The sequence below is a fragment of the Meleagris gallopavo genome, chromosome 12 (assembly GCF_000146605.3).
Source record: "Meleagris gallopavo isolate NT-WF06-2002-E0010 breed Aviagen turkey brand Nicholas breeding stock chromosome 12, Turkey_5.1, whole genome shotgun sequence".
NCBI classification, from domain to species: domain Eukaryota; kingdom Metazoa; phylum Chordata; class Aves; order Galliformes; family Phasianidae; genus Meleagris; species Meleagris gallopavo.
The window spans coordinates 18,570,904-18,587,480 of NC_015022.2; the positions used below are offsets into that span (position 1 = coordinate 18,570,904).

Consider the following 16,577-nt stretch of genomic DNA (forward strand, 5'->3'; position numbering starts at 1 on the left):
AAGGCAGCATGGCACACAGCAGGCACTGAGCTGGAGTTCTTAGCAGTGCTCTATGGCACGTTTACTGGCAGAACAAAGGCACCTTGGCAGTGCTCTAATGGGTGAGTGCTGTTTCAGGTTCAGGAAACGGGCCAGGCCAATGCACACAGAGCAGTTGTGCAAAGAAATGGCCCTGGGTGCATTGCTGGCAGTACGGGTGGGTGCCTGCCTGCCATCCTCAGCACTCCTTTGTTTCCTTGGTGTGCACTTCAGGTTGCAATTATACTTTGGAGCTGCAGTTGATTTTCAGTTAGTACAGGCTGATAAACGCCCTTCAAAGCGTGCGGTGTGTGCAGGGTTTGAGAAGGAAGACCTGTGCTTGCTGTATGGAGTGAGAAACATAAGCGTGTTTGGGTGCTTGGGGATTGTGCTGTGGATTTTTGTGCCAACAGCACCCTCAAAAAACCACAGTCAAAAAAGCACTGCCACCACCACTGACAAACAGAGTCCTATAATGAGTGCATCTGATGCTGAAATGAGCTGCAAATCTCCGTTTCCACCAGAGGATCACTTGGGTGTCTGTAGGTGCTGTGCCTTTTTCAAGAGCTGCTGCACAGCAATAGGCATTTCTCCTGGTGCTTGATGGGTGTGTGGGTATTAGTGAAGCTCTGTAAGGCTCTCGGTGCACTGGGAAGCTGTGGGGTGGACTCGTGGCTGCAGTTTCTGTGTGTTAGATCCTTCCTGCCCAGCAATCCAGTGAGGATTATACAGCAGATCTGTGCTGAAGAGCCGACAGAGGAGCAGAGCCGTTAGAAGTTGGAGCCTTTCACCAATATCCCATTTTGAGGCTTTGGCAATAGGTCAGAAGTTTTGATAGAATGGTTTTCCAAGGTTACTAAAAACAAGGCCTGAGTTCTTTATTATTTTTTTATTGTGTAACCAGCATTTCATTGCAGGAAGGGGAAAAGCAGGCTGAGCCGTGTGCGTGGCCTTTAGGTCAGGGCACGTATTGAAGTTCTGCTCTTCTCTTCTTGAAACATTGGGTTGGACGTGTGAACAGAACTGCCAATCTGAGACGTTTTTTCTCTCTGTTCTCAGCAGCTCAGTGTGGCACACAGGCTTCAAAGTCAGGCGCTGCCTTATCGCAGTGCAGCAGGAACCCAACTCCTCGCTGGGAGCAGCACTGTGTGTCCCAGAGCTCTGCAGCTCACTCCCTTCTGATCCTTGTTTGAGCACGGAGAATTTCCATGGGAGTGCCCTAAACTGCTGCCAGCGCCGTGGGTTGGGGAAGTAAGTCGCCTTGGGGTTTGTTTTTCTGGGTCTTCCTCAGCTCCTGTGGGGCTGGGCTGTGTGCTCAAGGCTCGTTGGTCCCGTTTGTTAAATGCTGTCTGTACAGCACGAGCAGAAATTGAAGCGAGGCTGCTTCAATGCCTGCCTGCCCTTGGCACACCCAGCCTTCCCGTAGGAGCTTTGTGCAGGAGGAGGAATTGTGCTGTGCAATGTGGGGCAGTGGAAAGGAGACATTCCTGCTAGAAATAAGAAGTCATTTTCTCTCTCCTTGGAAAATAAGATAGGTGCATGAAGTGCGTGGCTGTCTGTGTTCAGAGCAGGGTTAAAGTCATTCCTGCTCCCCATGTGAGCCATGCAGATGAGCAGAGGTGTTTTGGGGTGGGACAAAATGCAAGAAAAGACCTCTTAAAACACCTTGTGTTCCATAGGGCTGATTGCCTGGGAAAAGTCCAGCAACAAGAAGCGAGCAGGCAGCATAGGAATGAGAGGGGTGTCTGCTTTCCAGGGAAGCACAGCTTCTCTGCTCCGGTTTAGGGGAGCTTAATGCCAGCAGCCTGTGATGCCCGGGGCTGTGGGCACCCCCATCTCTTACCAAGGATTAAAAGTCCCTTCAATAAATCCAGGGCTTCCCTCAGGAACTCTATTTTATCCTTATTGTGCCAGGAATTATTATTCTGGTTTAGGTGCCATTCCTCTGTTTGCATTTCCTTTCATCTTCCGGGACGGCTCAGCCCAGCACAGGAGCCGTCCTGTTTGGTGGATGTATGGGGCTCTGTGCAGAGCAGTGATGATAGAGGAAAGGCATCTGAGCTGCTGGAAATTTGGCTCGGGCGTCTTGGAATTTTCCAAAAGAAAGAGTCCTCGTCGTGTTTTCAACCCTAAAACTTCTCCAGGAAGGAATGAAATGCCAGTGGTGAGAGAAGAGTTCAAGGAGAGGCTCTGATGGGCACAGAGCTGGGAATGCTGATGGCGCATGTGCAGCATGGGATGCCAAAGTTTGTCCTTCCTGCAGGCAGAAGTCACAAAGCCACAGCAAAATCCAGTTGGTTTGTTTGTTTAGCCCGGTGCTTCTTGATGTCTACCCACCTTTGTACCAGCAAACAGGAGAAAACAACTTCCCCCCCCTCCCCCCCGCCCTTCATGCCTTTAAAATGCTTTCCCATCCTGTGATCATCAAATCCTTTAAGTATCATATGATGAAATGCTTTTTATAAGAGCACGGAGGGAATAGGCCCATTTAACACAGCCCCTCTGCAGCTTTAAATTACTTTTTTCTCTCATGGAAATTCTGAATTCTTTCTTCCACAGCTGGATAAAGAAATCCATCTCTCCATGTACCACACAGTCAGCCTTTCTCCTGCACTGGCAGCTCTGGATGTTTCAGTGCCTGGTGAGATTTCATGCAATGAAAACTCCACTTTTCTTCCTGAGTCCTCTTCTGCTCATCTGTAGTTCATAAAAGCTCGGTATCACTGCAGCTCACACTGTGCTGGAGCTGAGCATCAGCATCTCCTATTCGGGGTCCCAAAAGCTGCTGCGTGCCCCATCCCTCTGCCTTTCTGTGGTTGGGGTTTTGCACGTGTGCTTCCAGAGCAGAACCAAGCTGAGCTAAAAGGGCTTTGAGGCAGCATGGCCAGGGACTGTGCACAGCTGGGGGATAACACATGGGGCTGTTTGAAAACAGTCACGCACATGGGGTAGTGGGAAGAGCATGGTGGTGATGTTCCCCATCCCTTTGCTCATCCCCTGCTAATCCAGATGAGTTAGTTAATGTTGAGTTTCCTAGGTAGGAGTCAGAACTGTTATTCACTCTTTAAAAGTGAATTATGCCCGTGTGTAAAAAGAGCAGAACGTGTTTGTTGAGGTCATCCCAGAAGCATCATCGCTGAAAACCATCTGCTGATGCAGAAAATTGGATTTATTCTTATGCTAGAGTTTCCATAAAAATACAATTAGGTAGAAATTTATGCTCTCTAAAAGCTTACAGCAAGCCAGGCTTTTGGCAAATAAGACACTTCTCTTTTAAAGTCCGGTTTTAACTGACCAGATGGTGCTTACAGTGCAGGAGCATAAGACTGGTGGGAGATAATTGATTGTTTCCATTTGAAAATAATAATAATTTTAAAAAAAAGGTGATTTCAGCTGTGTGAACTACTGCTAGGCTCCAGGCTTTGGTTATGGGGCTGTTCCATTGGAGATCCTCTCGTTGCTCTGGGCACGGTGGTGGTTTTTCCATCTGAATGTGAAGGTTTATGGTGATGTTGTGATGGCTGCTCAGCCTCTCATTGATGGTGAGAGCGTGGAACGGCACGGTCCCGGATGTACAACACAATGTAGGGGACAAGAGGAAAGTCTCCTCTGCTGGAGGCTTTAAAGGCAAGGCTGGATCAGGCCCTGGGCAGCCTGATGTAGCTGTGGTGTCTGCGTGCATTGCAGGGAGTTGGACTGGATGGCCTTCAGAGGTCCGTTCCAACTCCAAGGATTTTAGGTTCTAAGTGGCTGAGTGATGCCTGCAGAGATGGGTCTGGGGGTAAACTCAACAGGGAGGAAGTTAAGAAGGGCTCTGCACCTGATGGTGGTGCGTACAGCCCTGAACTGCTGGAACTGGGGCACTGCTCTTGGGTCAGCTGAGTTTACCTTGGTTTAACTGATTGCCCTGCGTAGAGTCAGGAATTGGACTTGGCATTCCTCATGGGTCCATTCCAACACAGGGTATTCTGTGATTATTTTCTTTAATTTGTTCAAGCGTTGGAATGGACTGCTTAGGGGAGTGCTGGAGTCCCCATCCCTGGCGACATTCAGGAGCCGTGGCACCAAGGGATGCGTGATTGGACTCAAACATCCAATTATGCATCAAGCTCAGAAATAAAACCCCCAAATTATCCATTAAACAAGCAAACGAAAGCCAGAAATCCAGTGGTTGGACGTGAGGACCTCGAAGGTCTTTGCCAAATGCGTGGTTCTGCCAGCAGCTCCAGCACCAGGGCCGCTCGGCACCGCGCCCTGAACGCCTCTCCCTTTGTTTTGCAGGTATGGTGTGAATATGCGTTGCTTGGCAGCTCGGGTCAACTACAAGACTCTGATCATCATCTGCGCTCTCTTCACGCTGGTGACGGTGCTGCTGTGGAACAGATGCTCCTCGGATGGGGCCGGCCCGTTCCCCCGCAGCCCAGGTGGCCCCGAGCGCCGCGCCGCCGCTGCCAGCAGTGGCCCCGCACGGGATGTGGCCAAGCAGAGCGAGGAAGCATCACCCCAGGAACAGCAGAAGGCTCCTCCCGTCGTGGGAGGCTTCAACAGAGCCCCGGGGCTGAAGTATGAAGAGATAGACTGTCTGATCAACGACGAGCACACCATCAAAGGGAGGAGGGAAGGCAGCGAGGTCTTCCTGCCGTTCAGCTGGGTAGAGAAATACTTTGAGGTTTATGGGAAAATTGCTCAGTACGATGGTTATGACAGGTTTGAATTCTCTCATAGCTACTCCAAAGTATACACACAGAGAGCACCTTACCACCCGGATGGGGTCTTTATGTCCTTCGAGGGCTACAACGTAGAGGTTCGAGACAGAGTGAAGTGCATAAGTGGTGTTGAAGGTTTGTGCTCCACGTTTTCCTTCTCAGTTGAAATGCTTCTGGAAACTTGCTGTTGTCATTTGAGATGCAGAGCGCTCCTAATTTTGTCACGACAGCGTGGATAAAAATGCACTGGGGATCAAGAAATGTGGTGCAGTCTGCAGCATCACATCGACTTGTTTTTCGAGGTTACTTTGTCTTTTTCACTTGGGCATGAGCCAAACAAGGGCTTCAGGTTCAAGATCCTTTGTCCAAATGCCAAATAGGTTTTGCAGAAGGGAAAAGGACCGCTTTGGATGGGGGTAACCTACTGTGGTGATTAAGCTGGTTGTTAAAAGGGCTGACATCTCTCAGCTCAAGTTCTGAACTTTCCCTACGCTTGTTTTTATGGCATGATTATGTGTGCTGGGAGCAGGATGTAGGCAGAGCCCTCCTGGAACACCTTCGTTACCAAAGGTGTGAGCACATCCCAGTAGCTATGCATCCTCTGTATGCAAGAGGCTGGGGAGAGAGGTTCCTTTCCTCTTGCTGCAGTAATTGCTGACTGAATGCAGCTTAGGGAACAGGCACATTTCACACCTGACTGTTTGATTATCCCTCTATTGGCCTCGCTTTTTTTGCAGCAAGTGATTTAAGAGCCATTCTTGTGAAACGCAGCGCCAGAGCCTGGCTATTGCAAAGGCAATAGTTAACAGCCAGCAAACAGGGCTGAGAAATGCTTGTAGAGGAGGAGTTTGAGTATTAAAACACTCAGCCAGGTTTAGCTCTTGCCTCGCATGCTTCCAGCCCTGGAAATGCTCACGTTGTTGCGCGATGAAAACCTCGTGCTGTATTTTCACCTTCTCCCTTTCTGCAAGGTTAATGCGTTGCTATGTCCTATGACCTGGAGAATTTAATCTTGTCATCTTGTATGAATTTCAAGTCAAGCTCTTCCAGCGCATTTTTCTTTTTTCTTTTTTCTTTTTTTTTTTTGCATCTTTCAGTCTCAACGAGTTCACCCTTTAACTGCAGATGCTTAACACTAATGAGCAGCTGGCTTCCAGGAACAGAGATAGCACACGAGACTCAAATATCTCCTCTGATGGTTTTCAGGCAGCAGTAAACCATCACATCCCCATCAATTATATTTATTAGGAACGTGAAGCACAGAAATATGTATGAAAATGTATCTTTTCCCATTGAGTTTAAGCAATATTTTCACTGCAGTATTAGTTTCTGAGCTTGACATTGCCAAAGGGGAGAGTGGTGCGAATGCCAACTTGTTTATTTGCATCTTCCTTTTTCTCTTCTTACATGCACATGAAAGCTTGCAGTGCTAAATATGCTGCAAGAGGGTCACAGTGGTGTATTCCCACTTTGGATTCTTACACTGCAATTGGGAATTTGCCCCAAACAAAATGTAGGGCTTTGGGAAATCCTGCTTTCCTCCATTCTATCCTAAGCAATGTGTGTTTGCCTTGTTCTGTACACATGTGGCTGGGTTAATTGGCACATCCCAGCCAAGGTAATGGGGGCAGCTCGGGGTTGGGAGGTTCCTCCTTTAGCACCAAGTGACTCAAACCACAGTCCAGCGATAACACAGCCATTTGATTTGAAAAGATGCATGCAGTGTTAAAGGGATTGTGTTATATGGGATGTCGTGTGGGGGTTGAGTGATCGCCAGGGTTGGGGAGGAAAATCCGTTAGGGCATTTTAAATGCATGTTAAAGTCAGTATGATGCATCAGGATGCAGTTAGATGGGAATGCATGGAGGACCACGATAAGGACTGCTCTGCCCTTCCCCTCTGCTCAGTTCTGCCCCATCGCAGATCCCAGTGCCAACGGGGATGGTTCATTCCATGAATGGGACTTTCCTTGAGTCCAGCTGGTGGTGAAGCTTTTGTGGTTGGACTCGATGATCCTGAAGGTCTTTTCCAACCTGAGTTATTCTGTGATTCTCACGTCGTCTGCCAGGATCATCGGTGGTGGGGAAGGAATGGGGAAGGGAGCGTGCAGCACTGCAAACGCTCACGTGTGGAACTGTGCCAACGAAACACTCACGTTGCTCCTCTCTCCTAGGTGTGCCCTTATCCACCCAGTGGGGACCTCAGGGCTACTTCTATCCCATCCAGATCGCACAGTACGGGTTGAGTCACTACAGCAAAAACCTGACAGAGAAGCCCCCGCACATCGAGGTGTACGAAACGGCTGAGGAGAAGGACAGGGGCAGCAGGGCAGCCGAGTGGATCGTGCCCAAGGGCTGCTCCCTTTCCACAGTGCCCGATAAAGCCAAGTTCACCAGTGTTAAGCACTTTGTTGCTCCAGGTGGGTGATGGCAGACAGACTGTTGGCTCGGTCAGCGGGGGGCCCTCCTCCATTTCCTCTGGTTTTGTTTGTATGAAGAGCTTTCCATCCCGAGGACCTTACCTGAAAACATCATTGAGTTGTGTATTTTTTTATTTTTTTTTACTGTTTTTTTCTCCATCACTGCTCTTTGAAACATGTGAGTATATTTTGGGAGGGATGCTGAGCATTGCAGCTCAGCAGAGCAGCTGTGCTCACATTTCCTGAGCCTGCTTGCTTCTGTCCCAGAATGGAAGCAAAGCACTCCAGCCCACAGTGCTGGAGTATGATGTGAGAGCTGGTATGTGAAGCGGGGTATGATGTGAGGTGACAGAGGGGGGCACTTTTCAGCCTGAGCAGATGTCCCATGCAGGACTGCTGCTGGGACCCTGCATCTCTTCATTGGAATGCCACTATTTTTGTAGCTTGAGGGCCAGACCTCATTCTGGTTTAATTGGGTTGCCGTAATGATGCAGCAAGAGGATGTGGTGTATTTGCAGGTAGTTAGGGGTGGTTTCTTATGCTCTTTGCCCTCTCTCAGTATAACTAAATCAGCTTCTGTGTTGCAGTGACCGTATATAGGTGATGAATGTTTTTCCAGGGGAGGAAAGGAAAACCCCCTAATGGGCAGATGGGCATCAAGAGACCCCCAGCAGCTCCCAGTGTTGGTGGCATTGTCAGGCTGCAGTACCACTGCCTCCAGGCTCATGGAGGTGGCCCACCACGTCCCCACAGCCTTGGCTTTGTGGGCTGTGTGGGCTCTCACACCACTGCACACCACATGCCTGCTGTTACCCGCTTGACTTTCCCCTGTTCTGCTTCGTCCTGAGCAGAGGTTTATTTTGAGAAGTGGATTATTTCATGCAGGAGTTTCCTTTGTGCTCAGACAGATTCGTTAATAAGGACGTAATGTATTTTTCCTCAATCAATACCCATTAGAATTAATGAGTCCATTACTTAAAAAGACAATGAAGTAATTTTCAGTTGGCACCTTAGGCTCAGGCCTCTGGGGAAAAGCTGCCGAACACTCTCATGTCTTTGTAGTAGAGAAATACAGGGAGAGAGGAGGCTGAAAGAGCTGCTGTGTGTTCTGTCCTCATCCTTTATTGATGGCAGAGTGCTGTGCAGGGCTGAAGGCTGCAGTCTGCATCCACTGGTCTGAGATGGCTGTAAGTAATGGCTTTAGAGGCGCTTATGGCTGTAGAAGGAGCACGCAGCCTTCAGGTTTCCTTCTTAAAGCACCTTTTCCCATCATAGTTCACTTTGTTGTGGCACCAGAAGTTATTTACATGGAACTGTGCACGATATTCAGGGCACAGCACAGTGGTACTGCAGTGCACGGTGCAGAAGAGCCCAAGATATGAAATGCAGTGGGAGTGGTTGGAGATGGGGAAGCCATTGCCACAGCCCTCTGTTTGCACGTTATGGGATATTTTACATGTCAGGAGGTAGCAGAATGGAAACAGTGGTCTTCCATGGGAGGGTTTTAATTCTGTTAATTTAAAACATCTGCCTTTTAAGTGTTGGTCAGCCCTCAAAGCTGTGGGATTTGCACGTGGCATTACAGATGCATTAGCTGCACTAGGTGCTACTACCTGGGAGCTTTATTTATTGTTGTGTTTTAAACTGAACTGAATTTTGCCAACTGAGAGGTTAATAAACACTTTTAATATTATCTTCTTTCTATATACCACGGGGATATGGCACTGAGGGACGTGGGCAGTGGGCATGGTGGGGTGGGTTGGGGATCTCAGAGGGCATTTCCAGCTGTCATGATTCTATGGTTCTACTAAACATTAAGGTCTGTTTGTGGCCGTATTAAGGTCGTACCCTACCCCAAATTCCTGGCCTGTGTCCTCCCAGCACCACCTGAAGGCGCGGTGGAATCCCCTATGACTCTCCTTGCCTCGGCTTTTCTCTGCCCAAATCCTGCTGCGTTGGATCCCCAGCAGTGGCTGCCTGGGCTGTGTGCTGAGCCCCTGGCACGCTCAGCTACTGTGGGCTGCTCCCTGCCACAGCCATCGCTCACGGCTTTACTTTTATGCTTAATTAAATAATACATGTACAGAAAGCAGAGGCCGTTTGAATTATTGATCAACTCGCCTAAAAGCATTTGAGTTTTGTCTGGTTACCTCTGGATGCTGCGCTCTGTATCTCTGATATCTTTAAAGAAAGGAACTCTTTCCCACCGAACAACTGTTTATTTGTTTTGCAGAGAACACCGAGGGGGTTTCCCTGCAGCTCGGGAACACCAGAGATTTCATTATTTCTTTCGATCTCAAGTTCGTAACCAACGGGAGCATTTCTGTGCTGCTGGAGACCACGGAAAAGAACCAGCTCTTCACCGTGCACTACGTCTCCAACACGCAGCTCATCGCCTTCAGGGAGCGCGACATCTACTACGGCATCGGGGCCCGCACCGCCTGGAGCACCGTCACACGGGACCTGGTGACCGACCTGCGCAAGGGCGTGGGGCTGTCCAACACCAAGGCCGTCAAGCAGACCAAAATAATGCCTAAGAAGGTGGTGAGGCTGATCGCGAAGGGGCGGGGGTTCCTCGACAACGTCACCATATCGGCCACCGCGCACATGGCGGCTTTCTTCGCGGCCAGCAACTGGCTGGTGAGGAACCAGGACGAGCGGGGCGGCTGGCCCATCATGGTGACCAGGAAGCTGGGGGAAGGCTTCAAGTCCTTGGACCCGGGCTGGTACTCGGCCATGGCGCAGGGCCAGGCCATCTCCACGCTGGTGCGGGCCTACCTGCTGACCAAGGAGCACGCCTTCCTCAGCGCCGCGCTGCGGGCCACTGCGCCCTACAAGCTGCCATCAGAGCAGCACGGGGTGAAGGCTGTGTTCATGAACAGGCACGACTGGTACGAGGAGTACCCCACCTCGCCCAGCTCCTTTGTGCTCAACGGCTTCATGTACTCGCTCATCGGGCTCTACGACCTGAAGGAGACCGCGGGGGAGAAGCTGGGCAAAGAGGCACGGCTGCTGTATGAGCGTGGCATGGAGTCCCTGAAGGCCATGCTGCCCCTCTACGACACCGGCTCCGGGACCATCTACGACCTGCGGCACTTCATGCTGGGCACCGCTCCCAACCTGGCGCGCTGGGACTACCACACCACCCACATCAACCAGCTCCAGCTGCTCAGCACCATCGACGAGGCCCCGATTTTTAAAGAGTTTGTCAGGAGGTGGAAGAGCTACCTGCGGGGCGGCAGGGCAAAGCACAACTAGAGCTGACAACCAAAGCCCTCGTGCCTGCTGGCGGCGAAGGTTCGGGCTTCTGGAGCTCGGCGAGGGGACACCTGAAAAGGTCGCATCCTAAATTCGTACGGACCGTTTCGAAGAAGTGATCCTTAAAACTGATCTCCTGAAATAATTGCATTCCAGTGTGAAAACCTTTGGGTCTGATGGGCAGGAATCGAGGACTTCAGCTCACTCTCTGTAGCACTCCACCGTGACGTTACCCGCACGAAGCAAAACCCATCTGTGCACTGAGCTGGGGGACGATTTTGTTTTCCTTTTTGCAGGAAGATATTTACGGAAGCCATACAGGTCTCTAAAGTCCAGCACTTGCCTGACAAGTTAGTATGTGGCCTCTTTGGAAATGGAGCTATTTGTGTATATGTTGGAACAGCGTCGCCGGTGGTGTGGTGTAATGCTGTAAACGTGTGTTTCCTTGTAGCCTGGGTAGTGGACAGCGTAGCTTTTTCAAGGTGTTTCCTTTCTGTATGGATTCTCTCCCTGGGGTGACACGGCCTTTTTTATTCTCTGTCTGGAGGTCCTGTAGCCGTATGGCTTTGCGTTGCACCACGTAAGCACAAGTTGGTGGCTCATGGATGGCCCAGCGCTGCGGCTGCAGCAGCCCTGACCTGGGAGCCAGGCACACGTGGGGTGCTGGCAGCACATCCCCCTCCCCCCCGGTAGCTGGAGTCTTTTCTCGTGGAGCCCGACGTTCTGTTCTGTATTTTTTTCATCACATCTGAGAGGTTTCTGTAAGCATTGGCTTGGTTCTGTAGGAGACCCGTGTTGAATTCCTGTGTGGCGTGGAGCTCGTTTCGAGTAGCGTGCAGGAAATGTAATTTGAAATGGTGAGCATTTTCCTATGGGGGTTTTCATTTTTAACCTGCTTCCCAAGATCCAGCACTTGAAAAATGACAATCAGCCCATAGGGCTCTACAGCTCCGTCTGTGCTTTAGCGCTGCTTGGCCTTTGCTGCCCGACACCAGTCATCAAACAGAACCCCAGCACTTCCACTGTGCTGGCAGCACGCAGAGGAGCAGATGGTCTGCATCTCGTCTTTGTGAACCCATGCCCACGCCATGGTCTGCCTTCACAGCGTGGAGATTTCTGGTGGATCTGGAAGGGTAAAAACGATGGCATCATCAGATGGCAATGGTGTGGCTTGGTAGCACAGCAAACACCAGCTCGTCAGCTCTGTGCAGGCGTGCTGGGCTTTGCTCTCCCATCCCATCCCAGGCACGAAAGCTCCCAACACGTCCTGGCGTGCTGTGATCACGTCTCGCTGTGGGGCTTTTCCATTGATCCCATGACGTGCTGCAGGTGTCGGTGTGCTTTGGCTTAAGGTGCTCCTACAGAGGACAGAGCTGCTTCAGATTGCAGAGAGGCTGGGCACGAGGACGGCGTGCATCTCGGTTTTTGTTTGCTTTTGTTGCTTTTTCAGTGCTTTTTCTTGCAGATATTTGAAGCGACTTTGTAATTACTTGATCTCTGCAAACGCGTGCTGTGTGATCGTATCAGTTAATGTGAAAAGCAGCTGTCGCAGGAGAAATCTCAATACCAAAGTTAGCAGAGCTGATTTTTATTTTTAGTGTTGTTTTTTTCTTTTTAACACGTGTGCACAGAGAAAACAACCCAAACGACGTGCTTCCTTCCAGCGACCGGTCCTCGCTGCAAGCAGAGCATCTCCCCCTGTGCATCCCCTCTGGTTTTTGCCCATTTTGGATTTGGGGAAGCGAGAGACACTTCCAGGGCACTGCTCTGCAGCGGTGCCGGTGCCTTACCGAGGCCACCGTGCCCTCTTTTTATTATTATTTAATTCCTTTCTTCTTGTTTTTAATATCGGGTTGATAATGGCAGTGATGGTAGCGTTGGGGTGGGTCGGCCCCGGAGCGTTGGTGGCAGTGCCACTGCTCTGGGCACACCGTGTCCTCGATACCACGCTGCGTTCCTGTTGGCCTTGGCACCTGTGTCACTTCAGCCCGCTGCCCCCAGGGGCCGTGGGGCCAAAGGGATTTGGTGTGAGGGCTCTTCTTGGGATCGTGTTTTCCATACAGAGCTGGGAGGGGATGGTCGGAGGTGGGCGCCCGTCACTTGGCTGAAGTCAGTAACTTTTATCCCTGCGCTTTCCCAGTGGTCAACATGACAAAGGTCGTGGGGACTCAGATCAGCTCGACGTTCCCGTGAGGCTCGCTGTACGTAGACCTGATTGGAGGCGTGGTGTATGCACACCAGTGACACACAAGCACAACCGTACGCGTGTGGCCGTGCTGTTTTCTCAGCCATTGTGCAAGACATTCACCGAAAGCTGCTATTTCCCTTCACCTTGTAATTGTACTTTATTTTTTCTACATTTTTACATGTGGGGTATACACCATGTGTTAAATATGCAATAAATTGTTTACAGGATGCTCTTGTAAAGGGTGGTCCTTTGTAAAGCTGTACAGACTTTGCAGTTTAAGCACAATGTGCACATGTTAGTTTTATATACGGCGAGACGTGACTTTTTGCAGAGGGAAAGGTTCTACTATGTTTATATACAAAGTAAATGGATCAATGTTTGTGCTTCATGTAAAGCTGCTTTATAAGATTGTAAAATAAATTCCTTTTTTTATCTTAAGGTTAAGCATTGAGTGCTCGTGTTATTTTGGTCAGTACCTTCCCCCCCTCCCTATGGCTGCAGCTCACTGAGGCTGGAAGAGGCCACTGAGTCCACCGCCACGTCCAGTGCATCAGCCAGCCATCGGCCCGCCATCCTCATGGCCTTCGAGGCATCTCCTGGTGGGGAATTTGGAAGGGTTTTGACTCAAAATGAGGTGGCAGGCTTTGCTCCGCAGTCCCGATGTGCAACCTGTCACCAGGATTCCCCAAAAGCCAAGCTGGAGTCCTAGAAATGCACAGAGCGGAGCTGCTGGGGTCCCCTCCTGTGGGCATGGGGGAAATCACAGGTTTCCCTTTCTTTGCAGTTTGTTATGCATTGAAACATGGAGGAGGACTTACATATGTTGTCTTGGTGATGGGTCTGAATGTTTGCTGCTCAGTTTGTGGTGAAAGGAGATACGTTTACCATCTGCTGAGGATGACTGATGGCTCCCGTGGATGCGCTGCTCTTCCCCAATGCTGAACAGCGTTGTCTGCGCTCTGCTCATCTCCTGCATGGGAAGGAGCCATTTGGGTGCCAAGCTGTGCATCGCGCTGTGTCACACGAAGCTCACGTTTGTCCTGGTGAAGTGCGAGGGCTCAAAGCCACCCTGAACATTCACCATCAGGGCAGGGAGTGCTTTAACAGCTCCTCTTGTTGCATGGCCTCAAAGCACTTTGCTGAATGGCACTCAGGTGGTTTAGCTGAGGATGAGCAACAGGCGGCACCCAGTGTGGCACCTATAACCACGTAGGAGTGCAAGAGTGGGAGAGCATCCCCTGTCCTGCACGCAGCCCCCATCCTGTGGGCCCATCGCTGCCTCCTGACCCTCCTCCATCAGCGGGGCCACGGCTCTGAGCCCTGCCTGCTGTCCCCCTGCTCGCCCATTGCCAACCTGGGCTGAAGCAATGCCTTGAGGCACTCACTTCTAAACCATCACGGTGTAGTGGTGCTCTGTCACCCCACTGAGAAAATGCATGAGAGCCCCAGCGCACAGTGCAGTCTCTGCAGGTGGAGGGCTCTAACAGGGCGCTTTCCTCACACCCTGGAATAACACAGCAGGTGATGCAGGGCTGGCTTTCCTGCTCCTGCACGATGCTCCTCACCTTCCTCAGTGCTGGGGCTTCACCCCGCAGGGCAGGAGCCCAGTGGATGCAGCACCTTGGGCTTTTTAATGGGAGAATCACAGCTATTCTCCAACACTGGCACGTCCCAGCAGTCCTTCAGAGCTGGGATCTGTGCAACCCAAGGCCCTGGGGATGCTCCTGGTGCCAGCACTGCCCCTGCTGCCTCCCAGCCCAGATACTGCAGGCACGTGTGTGCAGGGAGCACCTAAACAGATTTGCTTCTGCAAAGCCCATTACCAGAGGGAAAATAACACAGAATCCAAATGGCATTGCTTGGGTGGGGAATGCTAACCCATTAATTTGATCATAAAGAGGCCTTCTTATGGAAATCCCCACTTTATCCTCAGTACCGGCACAGATTGGTGCGATCCCATTAACCCCGAGCTGTGCTGCTGGATCTTCGTGTTTTCCCCTTCAAACAAGGCTCTGTCAGCAGAGGCAGCTGGTGAGGAGCTGCCACCTCCCCCTGCCCAGGGGCTGAGCTGCTCACAGCGCATTAACTATGGATGCAGAGCACTGGGCTCCATAATGCTTTGAGCCCTCTGTGCACGGCAGGGCTGAGCCAGCTGTGCTGGGCGCTGTGGCCAGAAGCCACTGAGGATGAGGAGGGTGGGAGGAAGCGCTTCCCAATGCTGGGTGCCATTGGCCCATAGGGTGGGTTTTTAGGCTGGCACGTCCCCAGCTTTTGCTCCCATCATTCTGCCCCATCTGTGGGCAAGATCCAGGTTTTGCAGGGCTGCAACTCAAGGCAGATCACGTCAATAAATTAAATGGGCATAATTAAACATGCAGGCTTGGGGCTGCATTAAATATTAACCACTTCTGCCTTGGCACCTCCACGAGCAGTAGGTCTGCAAGGACTGGGAGCAGCTCACGGCTCTGCTCCTCCTTTGGGTGGCTTTGTCCTGAGATTTTAGGCTCTTCCCATGGTTGATCTTTGCACCGATAATGGAATTTTGAGAGAGTCCATGATCTGATTGTGGAATTCATGTAAAGAATTTAAACAGTGGAAAAAAGCAAACATGCTCAGAGCCATCACCACCATCTGCATCAGGCTGGGATGTGCAGGATGGAAGAGCACCACTGCCCTGGGCTGCTGGGGGCCTGGGCTGTGCAGGGCTGTGCAACCCCTGTGTGGGGTTGGAGCATTTCTGGAGGGGCTGCACAGCTGTGGGAGTGTGCACAGCTGGGAGGTGTTGGTGCACATTGAGGTGTGCACAGCTGGGAGGTGTTGGTGCACACTGGGGTGTGCACAGCTGGGAGGTGTTGGTGCACATTGAGGTGTGCACAGCTGGGAGGTGTTGGTGCACACTGGGTTGTGCACAGCTGGGAGGTGTTGGTGCACATTGAGGTGTGCACAGCTGGGAGGTGTTGGTGCACACTGGGTTGTGCACAGCTGGGAGGTGTTGGTGCACACTGGGGTGTGCACAGCTGGGAGGTGTTGGTGCACACTGGGGTGTGCACAGCTGGGAGGTGTTGGGGCACACTGGGGTGTGCACAGCTGGGAAGTGTTGGTGCACACTGGGTTGTGCACAGCTGGGGTGGGTGTGCATCTCCAGAGGGCTCTGTCTGTATCACCAAGTGCTCCGTCCATGTCCCTTGCTTTGTGACCTTTATCCTACGCCTGCGCTGTGCAGCCTGCATCTTTTCCACTGCAAATGCCTTCTCCTGCTGGTTTGACTCCAGGGATAAGAGGCAGCAGCAGCCCATGGCCAACCCGTGCTTGCAGCTCTTTCCAGATCCCCATGCTGTCCCGTGTGCACGCCTGCGTGTCAGCTCCATTCCTATTTAGCTGCAAACAATGTCACGAGGGTTGTGCCCCGAGCTCGTTAAACACCTTTTACAGCTGGGGGAGTTTCCACTGGTTTCCAACTGAGCACACCGGTTACTGCTGGGAAGCTTTGCTGTGCTGTGGGTGTGGGGCCAGCACCATATAGGGAGCTGCCAGGTAATAGTGCTGGCAGGCAGCAGCTGCCGTGCAGGAGAGGGGTGAGTAGGAGACGTCTGCACCCCTGTCCTTATAGGGCACAACGATGTCACCTCAGGGAGGGCATCGCCCAGATAAGCAGACCCAAACGGTGATATGGCACAGGGCTGGGGGCACCTCGGAGCAACAACTAGGAGATGGTGTGGAGGAGAAAAAAGGCAGAAGTGTAGGAAATGGCTCAAAGTGCACACTGAGTGGCAACAGCACTTTGGGGACGGTGGCACCGGGCAGCGGGGTCAGCAGCAGCACCTCCCGCTGTGGGGCCGCACAGCTGGATGCAGGTGTGCACATCCAGCCCAGCCACCTTTGCATCCACCCTGTGCTCCAAAGCAAACCCAAACATGTTGTTTAGAGAGGAGGGATGGCTCACACGGCTCAGGGAAATGCTTTCACGCTGTCCATGTTGGCTGGGCTG

General features: G+C 51.5%; 1 protein-coding gene across 2 annotated transcripts; it reads left to right on the forward strand.

The window, feature by feature from the left end:
• Nucleotides 1-2,571: 2,571 nt before the first annotated feature.
• Nucleotides 2,572-13,027, forward strand: GLCE (glucuronic acid epimerase). 2 transcript variants are annotated; one of them, XM_003209595.4, is made up of 4 exons: nt 2,572-2,659; nt 4,300-4,859; nt 6,898-7,143; nt 9,377-13,027. In XM_003209595.4, exons 2-4 carry the CDS (start codon nt 4,313-4,315, stop codon nt 10,399-10,401), a joined length of 1,818 nt encoding a protein of 605 aa, XP_003209643.1. In that variant the 5' UTR covers nt 2,572-2,659; nt 4,300-4,312; the 3' UTR covers nt 10,402-13,027. The 2 variants fall into 2 exon arrangements, with proteins under 2 accessions (XP_003209643.1, XP_019475146.1); XM_019619601.2 differs by lacking the exon at nt 2,572-2,659 and having other exon boundaries at nt 4,531-4,669; nt 4,744-4,859.
• Nucleotides 13,028-16,577: the final 3,550 nt, after the last annotated feature.

Excerpts from the sequence above, each read along its gene's own strand:
- GLCE (XM_003209595.4), top strand. The coding sequence starts at position 4,313 with ATGCGTTGCTTGGCAGCTCGGGTCAACTACAAGACTCTGATCATCATC. Across the intron at positions 4,860-6,897 it reads GTGCATAAGTGGTGTTGAAG|GTGTGCCCTTATCCACCCAG; the intron begins GTTTGTGCTCCA and ends CCTCTCTCCTAG. Across the intron at positions 7,144-9,376 it reads TAAGCACTTTGTTGCTCCAG|AGAACACCGAGGGGGTTTCC; the intron begins GTGGGTGATGGC and ends TTTGTTTTGCAG.